This window comes from Chrysochloris asiatica, unplaced genomic scaffold (genome assembly GCF_000296735.1).
Source record: "Chrysochloris asiatica unplaced genomic scaffold, ChrAsi1.0 scaffold00006, whole genome shotgun sequence".
NCBI lineage: Eukaryota > Metazoa > Chordata > Mammalia > Afrosoricida > Chrysochloridae > Chrysochloris > Chrysochloris asiatica.
Genome location: NW_006408524.1, coordinates 1,978,931 through 1,995,732, shown reverse-complemented (window position 1 = coordinate 1,995,732; position 16,802 = coordinate 1,978,931). Strand labels below are relative to the sequence as shown.

The following is a 16,802-nucleotide window of genomic DNA, read 5'->3' as shown; positions in this document are numbered from 1 at the left end:
AAATTTATGGAGATATGTTTTGTGGCCTAAGACATGGTCTATTCTGGAGAATGTTCCATGTGCACTGGAAAAGAATGTGTATTGTGCTGTTGTTGGGTTAAATGTTCTGTACACATCTATGAGGTCCAGTTGGCTGTGTCTTTGTCAAGTTTCTTTCTGGTTCTATTCATTTTTGAAAGCAGTGTATTAAACTCACCCACTATTATTGTAGACTCATCTATTTCTTTCTTCAAATCTATTAGAGTTTGCTTTATATATTTTGGAGCTCTTTCATTAGGAGTATAGATATTTATTATGGTTATGTCATCTTGTTCAATTGTCCCTTAAATCATAATATAATGTCCAGCTTTATCTATTATGCTGGGTTTTGCCTTAAAGTTTATTTTATCAGAGATTAGTACTGCCACTCCTGTTAGTTTTTAATTGCAATTAGCTTGGTAAATTTTTTTCCATCCTTTGACTTTTACTCTGTTTTTGTCTCTGTGTGTGAGATGTATCTCTTGCAGACAGCATATTGAAGGATCTTGTTTTCTTATCCATTCTGCCACTCTCTGTCTCTTAACAGGTGCATTTAGTCCATTTACATTCAGTGTAATTATCGAGAGGTATGGATTAATTGCTGCCATTATGTTTGTTTTTTTTCATGGTGTTGTTGCTTTCTTTGTTCTGTGTGTCTTCCTTTGTTGAGTTCATGCTTTTTTTGTTCTTTCTTGTGAGTTTCCTCATAATTTTAATGTTTCCATATTCTTCTTGGATTTTCATTCTCTTGGTATGTTGTGAATTTTAATTTTGAGGTTGCCTTATATATAGTCCATTAACTTTTCTGTCCATTTAGTGCAGTCTATTTTATCCTGTAATCTACCTGACCTTCTCACCATCTGGCTCTCTGTTCCTACATGTTTATCTTCTTTTTACATTTTACTTGTTTTGATCATAGACTGACCTCCCAGATTCTCTTAGTTTGTTCTTATAGTTTTGTTCTGTTCTCGACTCTTCCTTCTGTTGATTTAATTCTGGGAGGTGCTGCCACATATGTCAATCTCTGGTTGTTGTCTGTTTTTGTTGGTTCTCAGTCCACAGAACTCGCTTTAGGATGTTTTGTAGTGCAGGGTTGGCTTTGGCATAATCCCTTTGCTTCTGTTTATCCTGGAATGTTTTAATTCCATTGTATTTGATTGATAGCTTTGCTGGATAAAGGATTCTTGGTTGGCAGTTTTTTTCTTTCAGAGTTTTATACATGTCTTTCCATTGTCTTCTTGCTTGCATGGTTTCTGCTGAGAGATCCGAGCTTAATCTGTCTTGCTTGCCTTTGTATGTGACACTTCTGTTTTCCCTAGCTGTTTTCAGGAGTGTCTCCTTATCTTTGATTTTGGAGAGCTTGATTATGATATGTCTTGGTGATTTTCTTTTGGGGTCTATCCTTCCTAGGGTTTGTTGAGCTTCTTGAATGTTTATCTTTTCACTTTTCAGGATGTTAGAGAAATTTTCTTCCAGTAGTTCAACTACTTCCTCTGTGGACTTGTATGATTCTTCTTGTTCTGGAATGCTGATAATTCTTGTTATTCCTCTTTATGTTGTCCAACATGAATGAATCTTAGACCTTCTTCAGATTTTTAAATCATTTTTTCTGTTTGCTCTTCTATCTTAGTGGTATTGAGAGATTTGTCTTCCAGCTCACTGGTTCTGCCTTCCATCTCTTCTATTCTACTCCTTTGCCCTTTCAGAGTATTGTATATTTCTGATATTCTGTTATTGATTGTTTGGACGTCTTTCTGTAGGTTTTGAATTGTTGCCAATGCTGTATCTATCTTACTTGGTTTTTCCTGTTGCACTTTCCTGACTTCTTCCTTATTTCTCTCAACTCCATTATAAAGTGTTTTGAAACATTTTATAATCATTTTTCTGAATTCCTTCTCAGTCCAGGTCTACTTCTAGGTCATTTGTCTCAGACATTTTGTCTTGTGCTGATATGGTCATCTGCTTTGCTTCTTGGACATGTTTAGTGTTTATCTGTGGCCTTAATACTTGAGTATGTGTTTTGGTATTCTTTATGCTTTCTGATTGCTTTCAGTTAGATGTGATCAGGATGTGGTCTTCCCTTTTCACTCATCTTATTGCTTAAATCAGAGTAACATTCACAGGTGCTGTCTGCCTCCCTGGTATATGGCATTTGGTATTGGTTCTTGCCTGGGTTTTGGTGATTTATAGAGTGTGATTGTAGCTTGGCTATATGGCAGCAGTTGCTGACTCTTCTTGTGTAATATAGGGAGAGAAAGAGTCCCCCAAAGGTAGAAGGGGGAGCACAAAACAGCAAAACAACACCAGCAAAAAAATAAATAAATAAAACAAGAAAAAACAACAGCAGTCTGTAGTCACAGAAAAGGGAGAGGAGGGAGAGGGGAAAAAAAAAAAAAATCTGTAGCCTAATATGAGTATGACTTTAATGTCCTCTCTTCAGCTTCTTGCTTTCAAAGCTGCCTGAGAGATTTCAGGATACCACTGTTGGTTGTTATGCCATACCTCAGGCTTTAATTTAATTTTGGGCCTGTTTTGTTTTTAAACTCTCTTTCCCTCTCTACAGCCCTGTGCTGCCCTTTCCATATTAAAAAAAAAACAGAAACAAAAACAAAAACAAAAAAAAGTTCAGGGCCTGCTCTTGGGCTGAGCCTCTGTGCGCATGTGTGGCACAAGAACACACCAGTGGTGAGGGTGGGGGGTATCCACTTGCTCAGGCTCTTCCTCTAGTCACCAGAATGGAGGTGCACAAACAGTGGGGGCACCAATGACCAGATACCAAAAAAAAAAAAGGAAATCAGAAGAAAGCAACACTGACAAAGTGTATTGTCCATCTTTGCTACAAGCTTCCTGTGGCGTTTTTCCATGGTGTTTCTGCTCCCCTGCTTGGTCTTGCCATTTGGTCTCTCCCAAGATGTCGGCTCCAGGTCTATAAGCCTGGGAGATTCAAAAGTATGCGATTTCTTACGTCAGCTTCAAGTTCCACTAGCTATAAGCCTTCAAACCTTTAAAATATTCCTATCTCTGTGGTTCCAAGTTTTGGAGCTCTGCCCTGGATCTGCTTTGCCTGGTATTCTGTGATATTGCTGACGGTGAACTTCACTGCACCTCCACCCTAGCCACCATCAAGCTCCAACGTTGTTTGATTTCTTGACTGCTGTTTCCATGAATGTTGATGGTGAATCTGAGCAAAATGAAGTTGTTGACAGCTTCAAATCTTTTCTCCATTAATATGGATAATATTTCTTAGTCTGGTGGTGAGAATATTTGTTTTATTTACATTGAGATGCAACCAATACTGAGGCTGTGGTCTTTGATCTTCACCAGTAAATATTTTCAGTCCTCTTCACTTTCAGCAAGCAAGGTTGTATCATCTACATATCGCAGGTTGTTAATGAGTCTTCCTCCAATCCTGATGCCACATTTTTCTTCATATAACCCAGCTTCTTGGATGATTTGCTCAGCACACAGGTTGATAAAATGATGGAGAGGGGGAAGAAAAAGCACTGTGGCAACTGTTAACAAATGGTGAGCTAAAGAGTATTAGGCTGTCTGTTGTAGTTTTTGTTTTTCGACCTTTACAGAGATTTGAACACCATAAAGGTAAAATGTTGGGGAAAATCATCACAGCACTTGTCAAATCTGACAGGGACTCCTGAAAGCATGAGTCCATCAGGAGAGGCCTGACCTATATTAGACACAGAGGGACCATGAATTTACTTGATACGGCTTTTCTATCCAAGTCTTAACTTCTACCAAACGTTTGGAGGTTTTGAAATTAAATGCCATGGAGTCGGTCCCGACTTTTAGTGATCTGTATAAAGTTTCAAAGGAGTGACTGGTGGGTTTGAACCACCAACATTGTGGTTAGCAGTCCAGTGCTTATCCTACAGTGAGTGCCACACCAATTGATTGGGTTCTTGTTAAGTGTGTGGAGTCGGTTCCAACTTACAGTGATGTTGTATAGGGTTTCCGAGGAGCAGCTGGTGGACTTGAAACGTCGACTTTGTGGTTCGACATTCAGTGCTGATCCTATAGTGCCACCTGAGGTATTTCACATTGATGCTCCAAGGCAGCCACATGAGCTTGGGCCTTACCCTTTGCTGAGTTAGAGGCCAAGGACTAACATAGCTAAAGAAGCCCATTGTCTACATGTCAAGAACCAATTTTCTTTTAAAAAAAGATTGTTTTTGATATAAACCTACTGTAATGCAAGGGTTCATCACCTCTTTTTTAAAAAGAAAGTATCTTAAATCTATTTTGTGAAGTTTTAAAGAACAACGTACTCAACCATTTGCATTAACAATATTAATCCATGAATAAAAGGAGCAAACATAGTATTTGCCTTTGGCAAAAGGACAAGTTATTGAAGATCTGGCTGAGTAGAAGTCTCCTGTATGGTCCCACCAGCTCTACATGGCTAAGGGGTAGTGTGGTGCCTGCTCTGCCTCAGCCTCACTGACTCACACGGTACTTTACTATCTACCCAGACATTTGTATCTGGTGTAGACAAGAGGTGAGTATATTGTTCCGTAGACTTTGCTTCTTTCCAAGTCAGAACTGGGAAAGCAGAGCATGTATTTCACTGGGGCACTAGCATCAAGGGGCGCTGGTTAGATTAATTGGGTGGGACCATGCAAAGAGAGTGGATAGGAGTCTTCACTCCGGATTGGTGACCTCTGCTCAGGAGGGAGAGAGGACCCCAGGGCCATCAGGAAAGGGCTAGGAAAGGAAGCATTGGTGGTAGCAGAGGCGGTGGCATGGAGACAGAGCAGTGGTGGGTTAGCAGTCCATGGATGTAGTAAAGCCGAGTGCCCTGGGCCAGGAGACTGCCTTGCAAAGGGTCCTCTGGGTATTCCCAGACTGGCTAAAGGAGCATTGTAACACTTGCCTGAACAGGGCGGAGGGTGAGGGGCCGGAGACAAGAGCGACCCTGCATCGTACCCCGCTCACCTCCCTGAAACCCCGTACTCTTGTCTCTGAATCCTCTGTACCACTGTAGTGGCTTACTGGACCCAGCACACAAGTAGGGGTGCTGTGGGAGGTGGCAAGGTGCTGCAGCGAAGGCTGGGGGTGTGTGTGACCTCAGCCTCGCAGGAACTGTCCTGGACTGATTTTGAATTTGATGCTCCTTCCCATCTGAAGCCCAAAGGTCAGGCAGAGGCCCTCCCTGCCATCTTTGCAGACACATGGTCACCTCCAGACTTGGGAGCCAGCCTGTGTCCTAACTGGAGCACAAGAGCATCAGGAGGCTGTAAGGGCAGTCCAGTTCCTGTGGGGAGCCACCCCAGCCCAGGACAAAACCCACAGCTAGGAGCTGGAACCAAGCGTGCATCAGCACCTTACTGGAGTGAGGCTCAGATGGGCCCTGTCCGGTTATAGAGGCAGTGTACTCACCAGAACTCACTTCCTGTCTGAGCGTCTGCGTAGATCCACTTAAAACGAATCAGCAGGAATCTGATTCACAAGGTAAAGTGTAAAAAGTCCCTAGGCCCATTCAGTGCTTCTTTGATCATGTGAGGGCATTAGCTCTCTGCACCACCTGTGTCACTAGCAGCTGGGATGGGCTCTCAGATGTCACGAAGACCAGACGCAGTGGGTGTTAGAGGATGGGAGCTGGAACCTGCAGGTTGATTGCTGGGCCCAGTGCTTACTGAAGGCAGGGGAGAGCTAGTATATCCACAGCTGAGCCCTCAGTGGTGCTGACCCTGGAGCGCAGGGGAGCTAGAGAGCTGGAGCTACTTTGACTGTATCCAGGGACACTGTTATGTACTCCACAGCTGTTAACCTACCTTTCCAATTTCCAGCCTCTGACTTGTCTTTATCTTCAGATTTCTTAGAATCTGAATTCTAACAGAATCAGAGAGTTGGTCTCATTCAGCCCTGCCTGCCTAAGGCCCATCCTCTGGGACCCCGCCCATATGTCCTCTGCTCTGTAGTCTCTGGCCAGCCACCCTCCCTCCTTGGTTTTTGCCTTTCTCCTGCATAGGGTATGCCTCTGGTCCCAGCGTTCCGTGACTCCCCAGGGGAGCAAGGCACAGGTGGGCAGACAGTTGTGAAGAGCAGGGACCTCCCTGGAGGTGACATGGCAACATTTGGCTTCCTCTAGGCAAACCTGGTTTCCTGCCCCAGACAATCCGTCAAGAAAGATGTCCCCAGCTTAAGTCAGCTTGCAGAAAATTCCAGGGAAAAGGAAATATACCACAGGGGTGTGTGGAAGCAGCTGGACTTTGGCTGGGAAGTCACAAGGTATGTAGGGTCCCAAATGCAGTCACTAAGTGCCAATGAATTGGTTCCAACTCACAGAGGCTCTGTATAGGGTTTCTGAAGAGTGGGTGCTGAGTTAAAACAGCTGACCTGTGGCAGAGTGCTTGTCCAAGGGCGACACGCAGGGACAAGAGGCACCACCTCACCCTGAACACAAAGGAGGACTCAGCACAGCCCGAACAAGGGAGTTCTTTAATAGAGATCAATACAGACAGGAGACACAACTGGTGCCTGGCCCTCAGGCAGGTTCATGGGCCCCAAGCCCACAGGGTGCAATGGCTCTCTGCACCCCACCCTGGATTCCAGTCCACAGGTGGACTCAGGAAAGATGGTTTAAAAAAAAAAAAACAGGGCAGTACAATTCTTCACTTTCACGGAGAAGGGGAAAGAGTGCAGATACCATTACCCTGGTGCCTGGCTCCAGCCGTCCACTCAGCCAGGAGGAGAGAGCACGCTGAAGTCACGGCTGCACGACGGCTTGCTTTCCTCCACGTAGCACTGCTTTCCCAGCTTTTAGTGTTTCTACACTATATACATGGTTGTGCTTTATAGTCAATCCGTTCTCCCACCTTAAGCCTTTCCTCTGAAACTTAGGCTGGGGCAGAGTGCCCAGTGGGCAGCTGGCTCTGCCCCAGCCATGGAGTCGTCACAACAGGAAGGTCAATGTTGGAATCAAATGCAGGGCGGGCAGTAGCAGGCAGAGGTGGGAGGATGAAGTGGGGCCAGGGCAGGCACTGCAGCCAAACCTTTTTCATTGTAGGGAGCTTGATGGTAGGATGGGGAGGGTCCGGCTGCCCCGCTGCCAGTCCTGACCGTCCACAGCACTGCCTCTGCTGTGTGGGCTAGGGTCAGGCAGCTGTGCACTGGAAAGGGTGAAGAGTGGCTGGGAGGTAGCTGACCAGCTGGGCAGGTAACACAGATCAGTTGTTCTCAAAGAGGGAGAGCAGGTCATCATTGCTGTTGGTGGGAAGGCCGGGTGGGCCCAGGTACGACAGCAGCTCATCGGGGTTGGTCAGCTCCGGTAGCAGCTGAGAACAAATCAGGTCACTTACACAACGCTCGTCACCTGGCTCTAATGGACAAAGGCCTGTGTCCACCCACATCCGTCTAGAACTTTTCAGATGAAGACAGACACCAGGAAATGTGTGCCTGCTCAGGGAGCCCTCTGCTCGTGGGCACACAATGCCACACCCTCCCTGATTGGGGGAAGGGGGTTACTCACGTCCAGAGCCGGCTCCGGGGCCTCTCCGCCCGCAGACATGCTGGTGGGCCCCATCGCGCTGGAAGTGGCATTGAAGGCCAGCTCACTGGCAGGCCCTGAGCTTGCTGGGCCCAGGGGTGGGCGGGGTGGTGGGGGAGGGTTCTGGTGGTGCAGCTGTGGCCCTGGCAGGGCCCCGAGGTTGGGGTTGTGCAGGCCCTGTGGTACCATCTGAGAGAGGAGCGGACGACTTGTTATAACAGCCCAGGGCCCTTAGGGCTCGCCGTCCCTCCTCCTCTCCCTGCTGGGCATGGAACACTGACCTGGCTGGGGACGAAGGAAGCAGGCTTCTCGGGGGTCAGGAGACTGCTAGGAATGTCAGACTGGTAGGAGATGGGTGGAGGCCCTGGGGTAAACTCGGGAAGGGCTGGGGCGCTGCTGGGTGTGGTGGGTGGGAAGGGTTCAGGGAAATTTCCAGGCCCCGAAAAACTGGAACCTGTGAAGACAGAGTTGGGATCCCTGTGAGCGCCCAGCAGGGTGACTGGCAGAGATTGCAGCCAGGAAGGGAAAGGGAGGCACTGCCTTACACCCTGTGGACCTGTGGTCATCCGATGTTATTAAGAGGGGTGTCCCAGCCTCCTTCATACAAGGGTCAAAGGCCCCGCAGGCACTGTGTGGTCTTCTACTCACCCTGGTTGGGAAAGTCGCCAGGCGCGGGGCCTGAGGCTGGCTGCAGGGTGGCACAGGAGGCAGCATTGGGGCCCAGGGCGGCAATCATCTCCATGACGCTGGGCATGAGCACGTGCGCGGGGCTGACGGTGCGGCAGCGCTTCAGGACCGGCCCATCGGGCTCCTCCTTCAGGTGCAAGTCAGGCTTCACAGGCACTGGCTTCCAGCTACACGTGGGGTCGATGGTCACCTCTTCATAATCAGAGCTGGGCAAGGAAATGGACAACAGTGAGGGATCTGCCTGCCCGACACACACCCAAACACCCACGCCACCTGTCCCAGAGCCGTCGCCCCACAGATGAGGGTCAGAGCAGAATTACTTCTGGATGTAGATGAGGACCCCCAGCATGTACTGGTCCACCTCCAGGCCCTCCAGCAACGCAGTCTTACTATGGAGTAAACAAAGGGACAGGCTCAGGACTACCGCCCTCCCTCCGCTCATGCAGGAGTGAACACCAACAGGGAACCCCCCAGGTCCCAAACACTCACTTGCAGACAGGACACCTCCAAGTCCCCCGCTCACAGTTGAGCTGCAGGTACGACTCCAGATCAAAGCACTGCAGAAAAGGGCAGTACAGGTATTGGGGCACCCTTGCCACAGGGCACACCCTTTGATACACAACGCCACTCTTTGTCATGTATTAGCTGCATGTCTGCAAAGACTTCTGCAGCTTAAGTTTAACAAAGACTGCAGGCAAGCACAAAGTCCTCGGGGTGACAGTGAAAATCATGGTGGGCACCGCTAACCCAGACAGGGGCCCGTGGCTGTGCTGGTATGGAACCACCTCCAGGACTTCACTGTTTAGATGGAGAGACAATCTAGACACAGAAGTGTGTATACAGTACAGTGCTACATATGTAACCAAGAGGGGTGGTGGTGGTGGTGTGCCGTGGAGTCGGTTCAGAAGCAGTGACCCTGCATAGGGTTTCCGAGGCTCATTCTCTTACAGAATGGCTGGTAGTTTTGAACGGCTGACCTTGAGGTTACAACTTGTAACCACTAAGCCAAGCTCTTTAACTAAAAAGTGGGGAGATTGCTTAAATGTACAAGCACACCTTTATAAATTCTCAGTGAGGCTTCAGTTTCACTGAGTATTCTTTTTAATTTTGGAAACCAGAACCACGTGGATCTAATATCCAATGGAAGAGCTGCTCCATCATGGCAAGTCATAGACAGACAGATGGCAAGGAGCTCAGCGCCCGCTCTGCCTGCTCCACCCACCTGTATGTGCCGACAGTCGTGGCCCCGGGCAGGGAGCTGGATCCTACGGAAGGTGATGGGGCACTTCAGGGACACCTTGATGGCTGTTTGCTCCACCCCATCCTCTCCATTGGGCCCAGGAGTTCCTGGGATGGTGCCACTGCTGAAGTTGCGCTTTACTGGGCAGACAGGGAAGAGTGTCCAAGAACATTCCTGAGACAGGACGGCGAGGTGGGGGCGCCCCCTGGGACCCCATGCATGCAGAGTGGGGCCAGCCACTGGTGAGAGGATGATACTCACTCTTGGTGACGCAGTGCTCAGCTGGCAGGAGACGCTTCTTGATAAGGCCTTGCAGCACCGAGCGGACCGACGGGCGGTGCACCAGCTGCAGCACAAACAGGTGGGACTGCGGGGGGCGGAGGGGGGGAATGGGTCACACACCTGTCACCTGCAGGCAGGGTGCTGGCTCGTCCACATGTAAAGACACAGCCTCCTCTTTGCCCAACCCCTACCTAGTTCTCGCCTCTCCATCAAAACCCAAGCCCAGGATGGAGGCGGGAAAGGCTTATCCACTCTCCCACGACAGCCTTCCTCGCCGTCTGCAGCTCCTGAGCTGAAATCCCCACGATCCCACTCGATGCCACAGTGAAGCAGACGCCAGACTTCCTGATAACCTAGGGTTTGTTTCCAAGGAGCGCCTGGTGCGTCTGAACTGCCAAGCTTATGCTTCAAACCAACGTTGTGGCCCAGTGCATCACCCTACAGCACCACATCAGGACTCTGGGGACACTTGCAGGCAGAGCTAAAAGAGCTTTGTAAGACACGTGGGGCCAAAAGTCAATAAGAGACTTGTCTCTGGGAAGAGGCTGTCCTGATTGGATCATTGAATCCTGAGTGTTCTGGGAGCACACCAGCTCCACACAATATACCACTAGGTCTAGGGAGTGCTTACCAGTCACACACTGCAGGAAAGACGTGAGGCTTTCTGTTCCTGCAAAAAACTCTCAAAGCCTTGGAAACCCTTTAAGGATGGGGTCGTTACGAGCTGGAACGGACTGGACTGCACTTAGCAACAGCACCTGTTGTTCCTCAACCTGAATTTGTAACACAACTCTTATGTTCCTGACAAACCCTAACTCGAGCACTGTCTGTGTGAGTTCTGTGTGACCACTACAACCAATGATGAAATCCAGCCCAGAAGCAGAAAGACTGCTGTGGGAGGCGTCCAGAGGTCAGACGGAGGCTGGGCTGACATCCACCTCAGAGGTGAACTTGGGTGGTCCTGCTGTGGTGCTGTTGGGTAAGCATTGGATGGTTAACTGCAAGGTTGGTGGGTCACACCCACCGGTTGCTCCTTGGAAACCCTCTAAACCAACTTAACGGCACAAAACAACTTCGCTTGTGAACTTAGAGGTCAGATGAGGCCACCATCAAGCCATGTTAGACCTTCTCTCCAATTCTGAGGATGGTCCAGCTCTCCGTAGTCCACTAAATCTAGGCACTCCTTCCAAGTAGGCAATAAGGACCACTGGGGGCTCTGGACACCGGCCATGCCGTTTCTAGGGTACAAAGCTCCAGTCTTCTCTCTCATGTAACTAGCATGAAGTACAGATCTAGTTACCTTAATCTGAATGCTTCATGAAGTCCACCTCTGTAAAGGGCCCAGAGGGAAATGAAAATGGGAACCACAGACCCCTGCCTTCCATCAAGTCCCCGTGCCGTCCCCAGCCACGCCACCTGGCCTGGCACTCACACAGCAGCAGGCCGTGACGGTGATCTGGATGGTGTTCCGGCCCGGCTGACACACATGCTTCAGGTAGAGGGGCTTGTGGGAGGTCTTGTTGTCCCCACGCTCGATGGTGAGTGGCGTGGCATTGACGCTGACCTGCACCGACGCTGGCCAGTTGGTATTCATCTGGCGGTCCTCGTGGTGGTAGCACTTGAATTGTAGCTCGAGGTCGGGCCTGGGTCCGGGGAAGGGCAGGTACGTGGGGAGAGGTGAGCAGGTGCCAGCAGGAGGTGATGGGCTGGGACAGTGTCTACATAGTGGGTAAGGGGGCAGCCCGGAAGTGAGTACCACCTCACCTCAGCATCAGAGTCTTGTAGACAGAGTCACGGAGCTGGAAGACATGGTTGCTCACAGCCAGATTGTGCTGTAGGCGGAAGGGCTCCAGGACCACTCCATCACGGACCGGGAAGGTCAGCCGTAATTCGTCACAAGGGCCATTTCCTGAGGGCAGAGGGCCCAGGCCGGCCCTGAGTGGGGAGGCCGCGGCTGCCCAGCGCCAGAGCACGAAGTACAAAGGACCTGGCTCAGGGTGCTGCACGCCCAGCACCAACGGCATGCCTCCAGGACACTCAGGAAACACGACAGACTCGGGGTTCAGCCTCCCTTCCAATGCAGGGACCACGCAAGCAGAGGGGTGTTGCCTGGCAGGAATGAACCATGCCATAGGCCTGGGTGCACTCCAACGGTCACTTCCAACTGTAACGGAGCCTCTGAAGCCCGATATTCCATCCTGCTCTTGGTGGACTGTCCCAACGTCCCTGAAACTATGGTGAAGAACGGGTCCCCCCAGTCCATTCTTGGTGCTTTCCAAGTAACTGGGAGCCCAAAGAGGAGTGAGGGGCCACCTGCTCACTACCTTACCTCTCAGTTTGGGGTTTCATGACCACACTGTCTGTCAGAAGCCCCAATACAGGGTTCTTCCCCGGGACAGGTTTCAGGGGATTTAACAGCCCCCAGTCACACACAACATTCTAGGCGTGTGGGCATTTTTCTAGGGTACAGTTCACAGCCTTGGACAGACTGGCAAAGAGGGTCAGGAGTTAAGTGCTGCTCAGGAGACTTGGTGACACAATGGTTAAGCACACAGTGATCTATTCTCAAAAATTTCAGTCTCGGTCACAACTGTACAGGTAGGAGTTTTGTAACAAAAAGGAATGAGTGGTTAATCTTACAGTCCAGGAACAAAGGACCCTAGGACCATCAAGGAGAAGAGCACAAGGGGAATGCAGGACCCTACCCAGAGAAGCAGTGACGCCAGTGATGGCGACATGGAGAGAGGGAGCAGCTGAGGACTCTGTACTCATGGAAAGAGAGGGACTGAGAGCTGGCAGCCAGGAGGCAGGCTTGTAGAATGTGCACTATGTTTTTTAAATGATTATATATTCCTGAGTGTATGTGTATATCCCCGCCACAAAAACAGAGGAAATAGAAGTAAATACTGTTGAATGATGATGCACGGTGAAGACTGTAATCGTTGCAATGAAACAATGAGTGTAAAACTAATGTTCTCCCATGTAAACTACCACTCAATTCACAATGAAAACTTAATAAAAACCATATGGGCAGTTCTACTTGGATACATACAGGGTCACCAAGTTGAAAGCAAATTAATGGCACCTAACTCAAATTTTATCTTCAACCAAGGCCCACAACTCAAATTTTATCTTTAACCGTTAGAATTCTGACTTCTCTCATGGTTCCAGGGGTTTCCCCATACCCCAGCCCGTCACCATGTCCTTGAGTATGGACTCACCAGAGGCGGGAGGGTGCAGGGCGCTCATGTTGGGCTTGAGGTCAGGCAGGAAGGGGGACTTGATGTCCTGGCTTGGAGACATGTAGGGGATGCTGCTACTGGGGGTCATGGGTGGCGTGGGGTTCCCAGGAAGTGGGGAGCTGGGGTAGCTGGGGATGGAGCGGGCAGGCTGCAAGGGGGAGCAAAAACAATCAGTGCAGAATGGGGGGCGCGGTGCACTGGACACCCCGAGAACGGTTAGCACAGAGATGCCTGGCTGGTACCCACACTGACTCTGTTGGCTCTCGAGCTGATGGAGCCATAGTCAGTGGGCCTTCCCCCTGTGCCCACCCGCGTAAGCCACCTGTCCGTACCCCACTCAGGCTCGGCTGGCTGTAGCTGAAGGTTCCTCCATTGAAGCTGCTGTTCTGTCCGTTGAACTGGTCTGCAGACTGTAGAAGAGAAAGCCGTGTGAAGACGTCTGCAGCTGGAGCACACCCCACCTCCCAGAGCCAGAGCCAGAGCCACCACTACCCTGGACCAACAGAGTCTTGCTGTGGCACTATGGTTAATGTGCTGGGCTGCAAAGTCGGTTTCAATTGCATGATCGGTGGTTCAAACTCACCAGCCGCTTTGTGGAAACCCTATACAGGGTCACTATGGGTAGGAACTGTCTCGATGGCACTCAACAACAACAATGACTAGAACTCAGGAGTGACCCTATCTATTTCCTTAATGTGAGGTTTCCTTTGTCTGTGGAACAGTGGCTCCACAGACACTTCCGGGATGGGTCTCAGGTTCCCAGTATGTGGAGGGAGGCTCTGATGAGGGACCCCGCGCCCACACCAGGGTCCCGACACAGTGGGCTTTAGCTCTTCAGGAGCAAAAAAGAAGAAACACAACTTTCTTTATGGAGAACCTACAAGTGGCCTGGGTGCCTGCCTGTCATCCTCAAACCAAATGCCTACTGCTAGAAGCACATGGCCCTATACAGCCGCCTGTGCCGTGTGTGTCAGGACCACCAGCAAAGGCCATGGCTGTCCTGTCTCCCCAATGTGCCCACAGACCACCACCCAAGGAAGCCACTGGGGAGATGTTCTGAGCTTACTTCTGCCTCTTGCATGCCTGACTCAGGGCTCCTACCTTGTAATGCGGTGCCGTGGGGCCGGGAGGAGTCAGGTACTGCCCCATGCCCTGCTGTAGGGGCAGCCTGTGCCCGGGGTACGCGGGAGAAGGCACAGGGGGCTGCCCAGGATTGGGAGCAAACTGGGCAGTACCGGCTGCATACTGGCCTCCCTGCAGGTACTGTTGCCCTGGATACACCTGAGTAAGGAAAAGACAAACAGATGGCAGGGGAGGGCAAGGGCCATCGGAGAAATAGCTCCTGACTCTGGGAGCTCCAACGCACGAGGGGTAGAGACGCTCCCCACCTGGGGTCTGCTACAGGGCCTGCTATCTGCCACATACAGGAAGCCTGACCTTGCAGACTGGGGGTTGCTGAGGCCACCCTGGCTGCTAACCCTCACTCACCTCGCTGGAGTAGACTCTCTTGAGCCCCTGTCGGGGCAGCGGCTGGGCCTGAGATGGCCCGGGGTGTGTATGCTGGGGCAGGCGCTGCCCTCCATACAGGGGTGCCATCCCCACTGCCCGGGTCGGGTTCATGCCCACAGGGGAGAGGCCAGAGGGGCCCATCACCGCCCCCATGCCGGGAGGGCTCATGCTGGAGGGCACGCTGGGCCCCCGGGGGCCTCCGTGCTGCAGAAACTGGCTGTTAAAAGCCTGTCCAGCCCCCATCTGGGAAGAGAAGAGAGAGGACTCATCCCAGGGCCCTGAATCACCCAGCCCCAACTGTGATGGGACCATCCCCTCACCAGACTCTCCCCTGGAAGGTCCTAGCACCCCTTCCCAGCTCCATGCCCACCAGCCCCGCCTGCATGAGCTCCAGTCTCTGTTCACAGGTGAGGCTCCCTCTCCCGGCAGCTGGCTGGGCCGTCTCCCGCCTCACCGCTCCGTACTGGCTCAGCTCCTGGCTCTGCTTCTCCTGGAGGGCGGCCACAGTGGCAGTGGCAGTGGCGGTGGCAGTGGCCGCAGCGGCAGCCACAGCAGCAGCCGCAGCAGCCTGAGTGAAGTCAGTGGAGGGCCGGGCTGCATGGGAAGGGAGGCCTAGGCCTCCAGGACCGCTGGGGCCACTGGCATACCTGCAAGAGAAACAGGATCAAAAGCTGCCCCCGTGCACACAGTAGGGGTAAGGGAGCCCCAGTCTTTCCCAAAGCCCATTCTTGGTCACCGCAGCAGACAGGAAAGGCAGAGCCAACAGCCAGCAAGTCAGCTCAACAATCCCGAGGTGCCCACTCAACCTAAGCACTGTGCCTAGAAAGCTCCTCAAATGCCTGCCTGCCAGAGGGGAGGCACTGCATACCCAGTGGTGAAGCCGGGGCCCCCGGGGTAGCCCCCACGGCCATACACCCCCTGCTGCACATAGCCCTTGTTGGCGCTGCCCTCAGCAAATGCTTGCTGCCCAAGGAACTGCGGTGAGTTGAGGGCGGAGCTGCCGCCTGCCATGCCGGGCACCATGGAGCTGCTAGAAGGATTTCCTCCGGGGCCCATGGCGTTCCCCAAGACCTGCCAGGAAGACAGACACACAGTTCAGAGCAACACCAAATGCACCTGTCCAAACAGTTCACTCAAATTGTGGCTCTAAGGTCCTAGAATGAGACTGAGCGGTAGGGAGGGGAGGAGGAAGGGCCGCATCGGTTATTTTGGCTGAAAAGATGATGCAGGAAGCATCCCAGCAAGGACTGAGGAGAAGCGGCATCCCAAGACCTCGGAGTCCAGGAAGCTCTCTCCTCACTCCCAGCTCCACCCTCAGCTGCTGACCTTGGGGGCAGGTATCAAGATGTTGCACGGTCAGATAAGCACTGAACTGCTAACCTTAAGGTCAGTGGTTCAAAACCCACCAGGCGCTCCTTGCAAACCCCATACAGGGTCGCTGTGAGCCAGAGCCGAGTCGACGGCTTTTACCAGCAACAGCAACCATCTAGGTGTAGGTGCTTACCTGACTCTGGGATGTGTTGCTAACTCCCCACACGGTCGTTACCACTGACAGCGACCCTGCAGGCTGGCTGGCACTCTGTTGCCAAGGTATACACTCATATGCAAATGAACCATCACTGTGGGAAGAGACCGGGTGAGGCCCCACGCCCAGATGACAGCGAGGGGGAAGGATGCAGTGGAATGGGCCCTCCCAGCGCAGAGGGCACCTCTCCACCCAGACTCCCCCATGTGTAGCAGGCACTCACCCGTGCGGCGTGGGGGGGAAGGCGGGTTTCATGGGGTTCATGGGTCGTGCAGCAGCCCCAAGGCCGGATCTGCAGTAGGATGGAGTTACCCTTGATGGCACTTATCTGGGGCTCAGCTGCTTCCGCTGCAGGGACAGAGGGGAAGGGGCCATTCACCAAGAAGCAACTGTGGCCACTGGGCAACCCGGCCTTTTCCCGGTGAGCTGGCACCAGTACCCAACACCTTTCAGGGGGCAGAGGGACCAGATCAGCAGCCACCAACTCAGCTCACTCCAATCTGAGACCAAAACAGGGCAAACGGACTGCAGGGTCACGCTCAGGATGTCAGGAAGCTGTCCTGCAGGCCATCACATGACAGACCTAGCCCAGAGTGAGTTTAGGATGTTCTGGCCCTGCCACCTAGAGCTCCTAGAACCGGCCTTGAAAGCATTGCTCAGATTCCGAAGCCTTTCTAGACCCTCCCTCCTGCACAAGGCCTTCCCACTGGCTCTCTGTATACGCGTATAAAGCAGGAGACAATCCGGGCCGCACTCAGCACGTCTGGGGAACATGGGAGCAGAACTGAGAGCAAC

At 51.7% G+C, this 16,802-nt stretch overlaps 1 protein-coding gene across 1 annotated transcript; it reads right to left on the bottom strand.

The window, feature by feature from the left end:
* Positions 1-7,202: 7,202 nt before the first annotated feature.
* ZMIZ2 (zinc finger, MIZ-type containing 2) lies at positions 7,203-16,271 on the bottom strand. Its single transcript, XM_006832099.1, is given in 18 exon segments — positions 7,203-7,310; positions 7,505-7,699; positions 7,732-7,976; positions 8,171-8,415; positions 8,530-8,598; positions 8,699-8,766; positions 9,432-9,589; positions 9,711-9,816; positions 11,164-11,374; positions 11,496-11,640; positions 12,953-13,121; positions 13,306-13,383; positions 14,075-14,254; positions 14,462-14,725; positions 14,937-15,111; positions 15,342-15,553; positions 15,987-16,101; positions 16,231-16,271. Coding segments are annotated over 18 exon segments (2,784 nt in total).
* Positions 16,272-16,802: the final 531 nt, after the last annotated feature.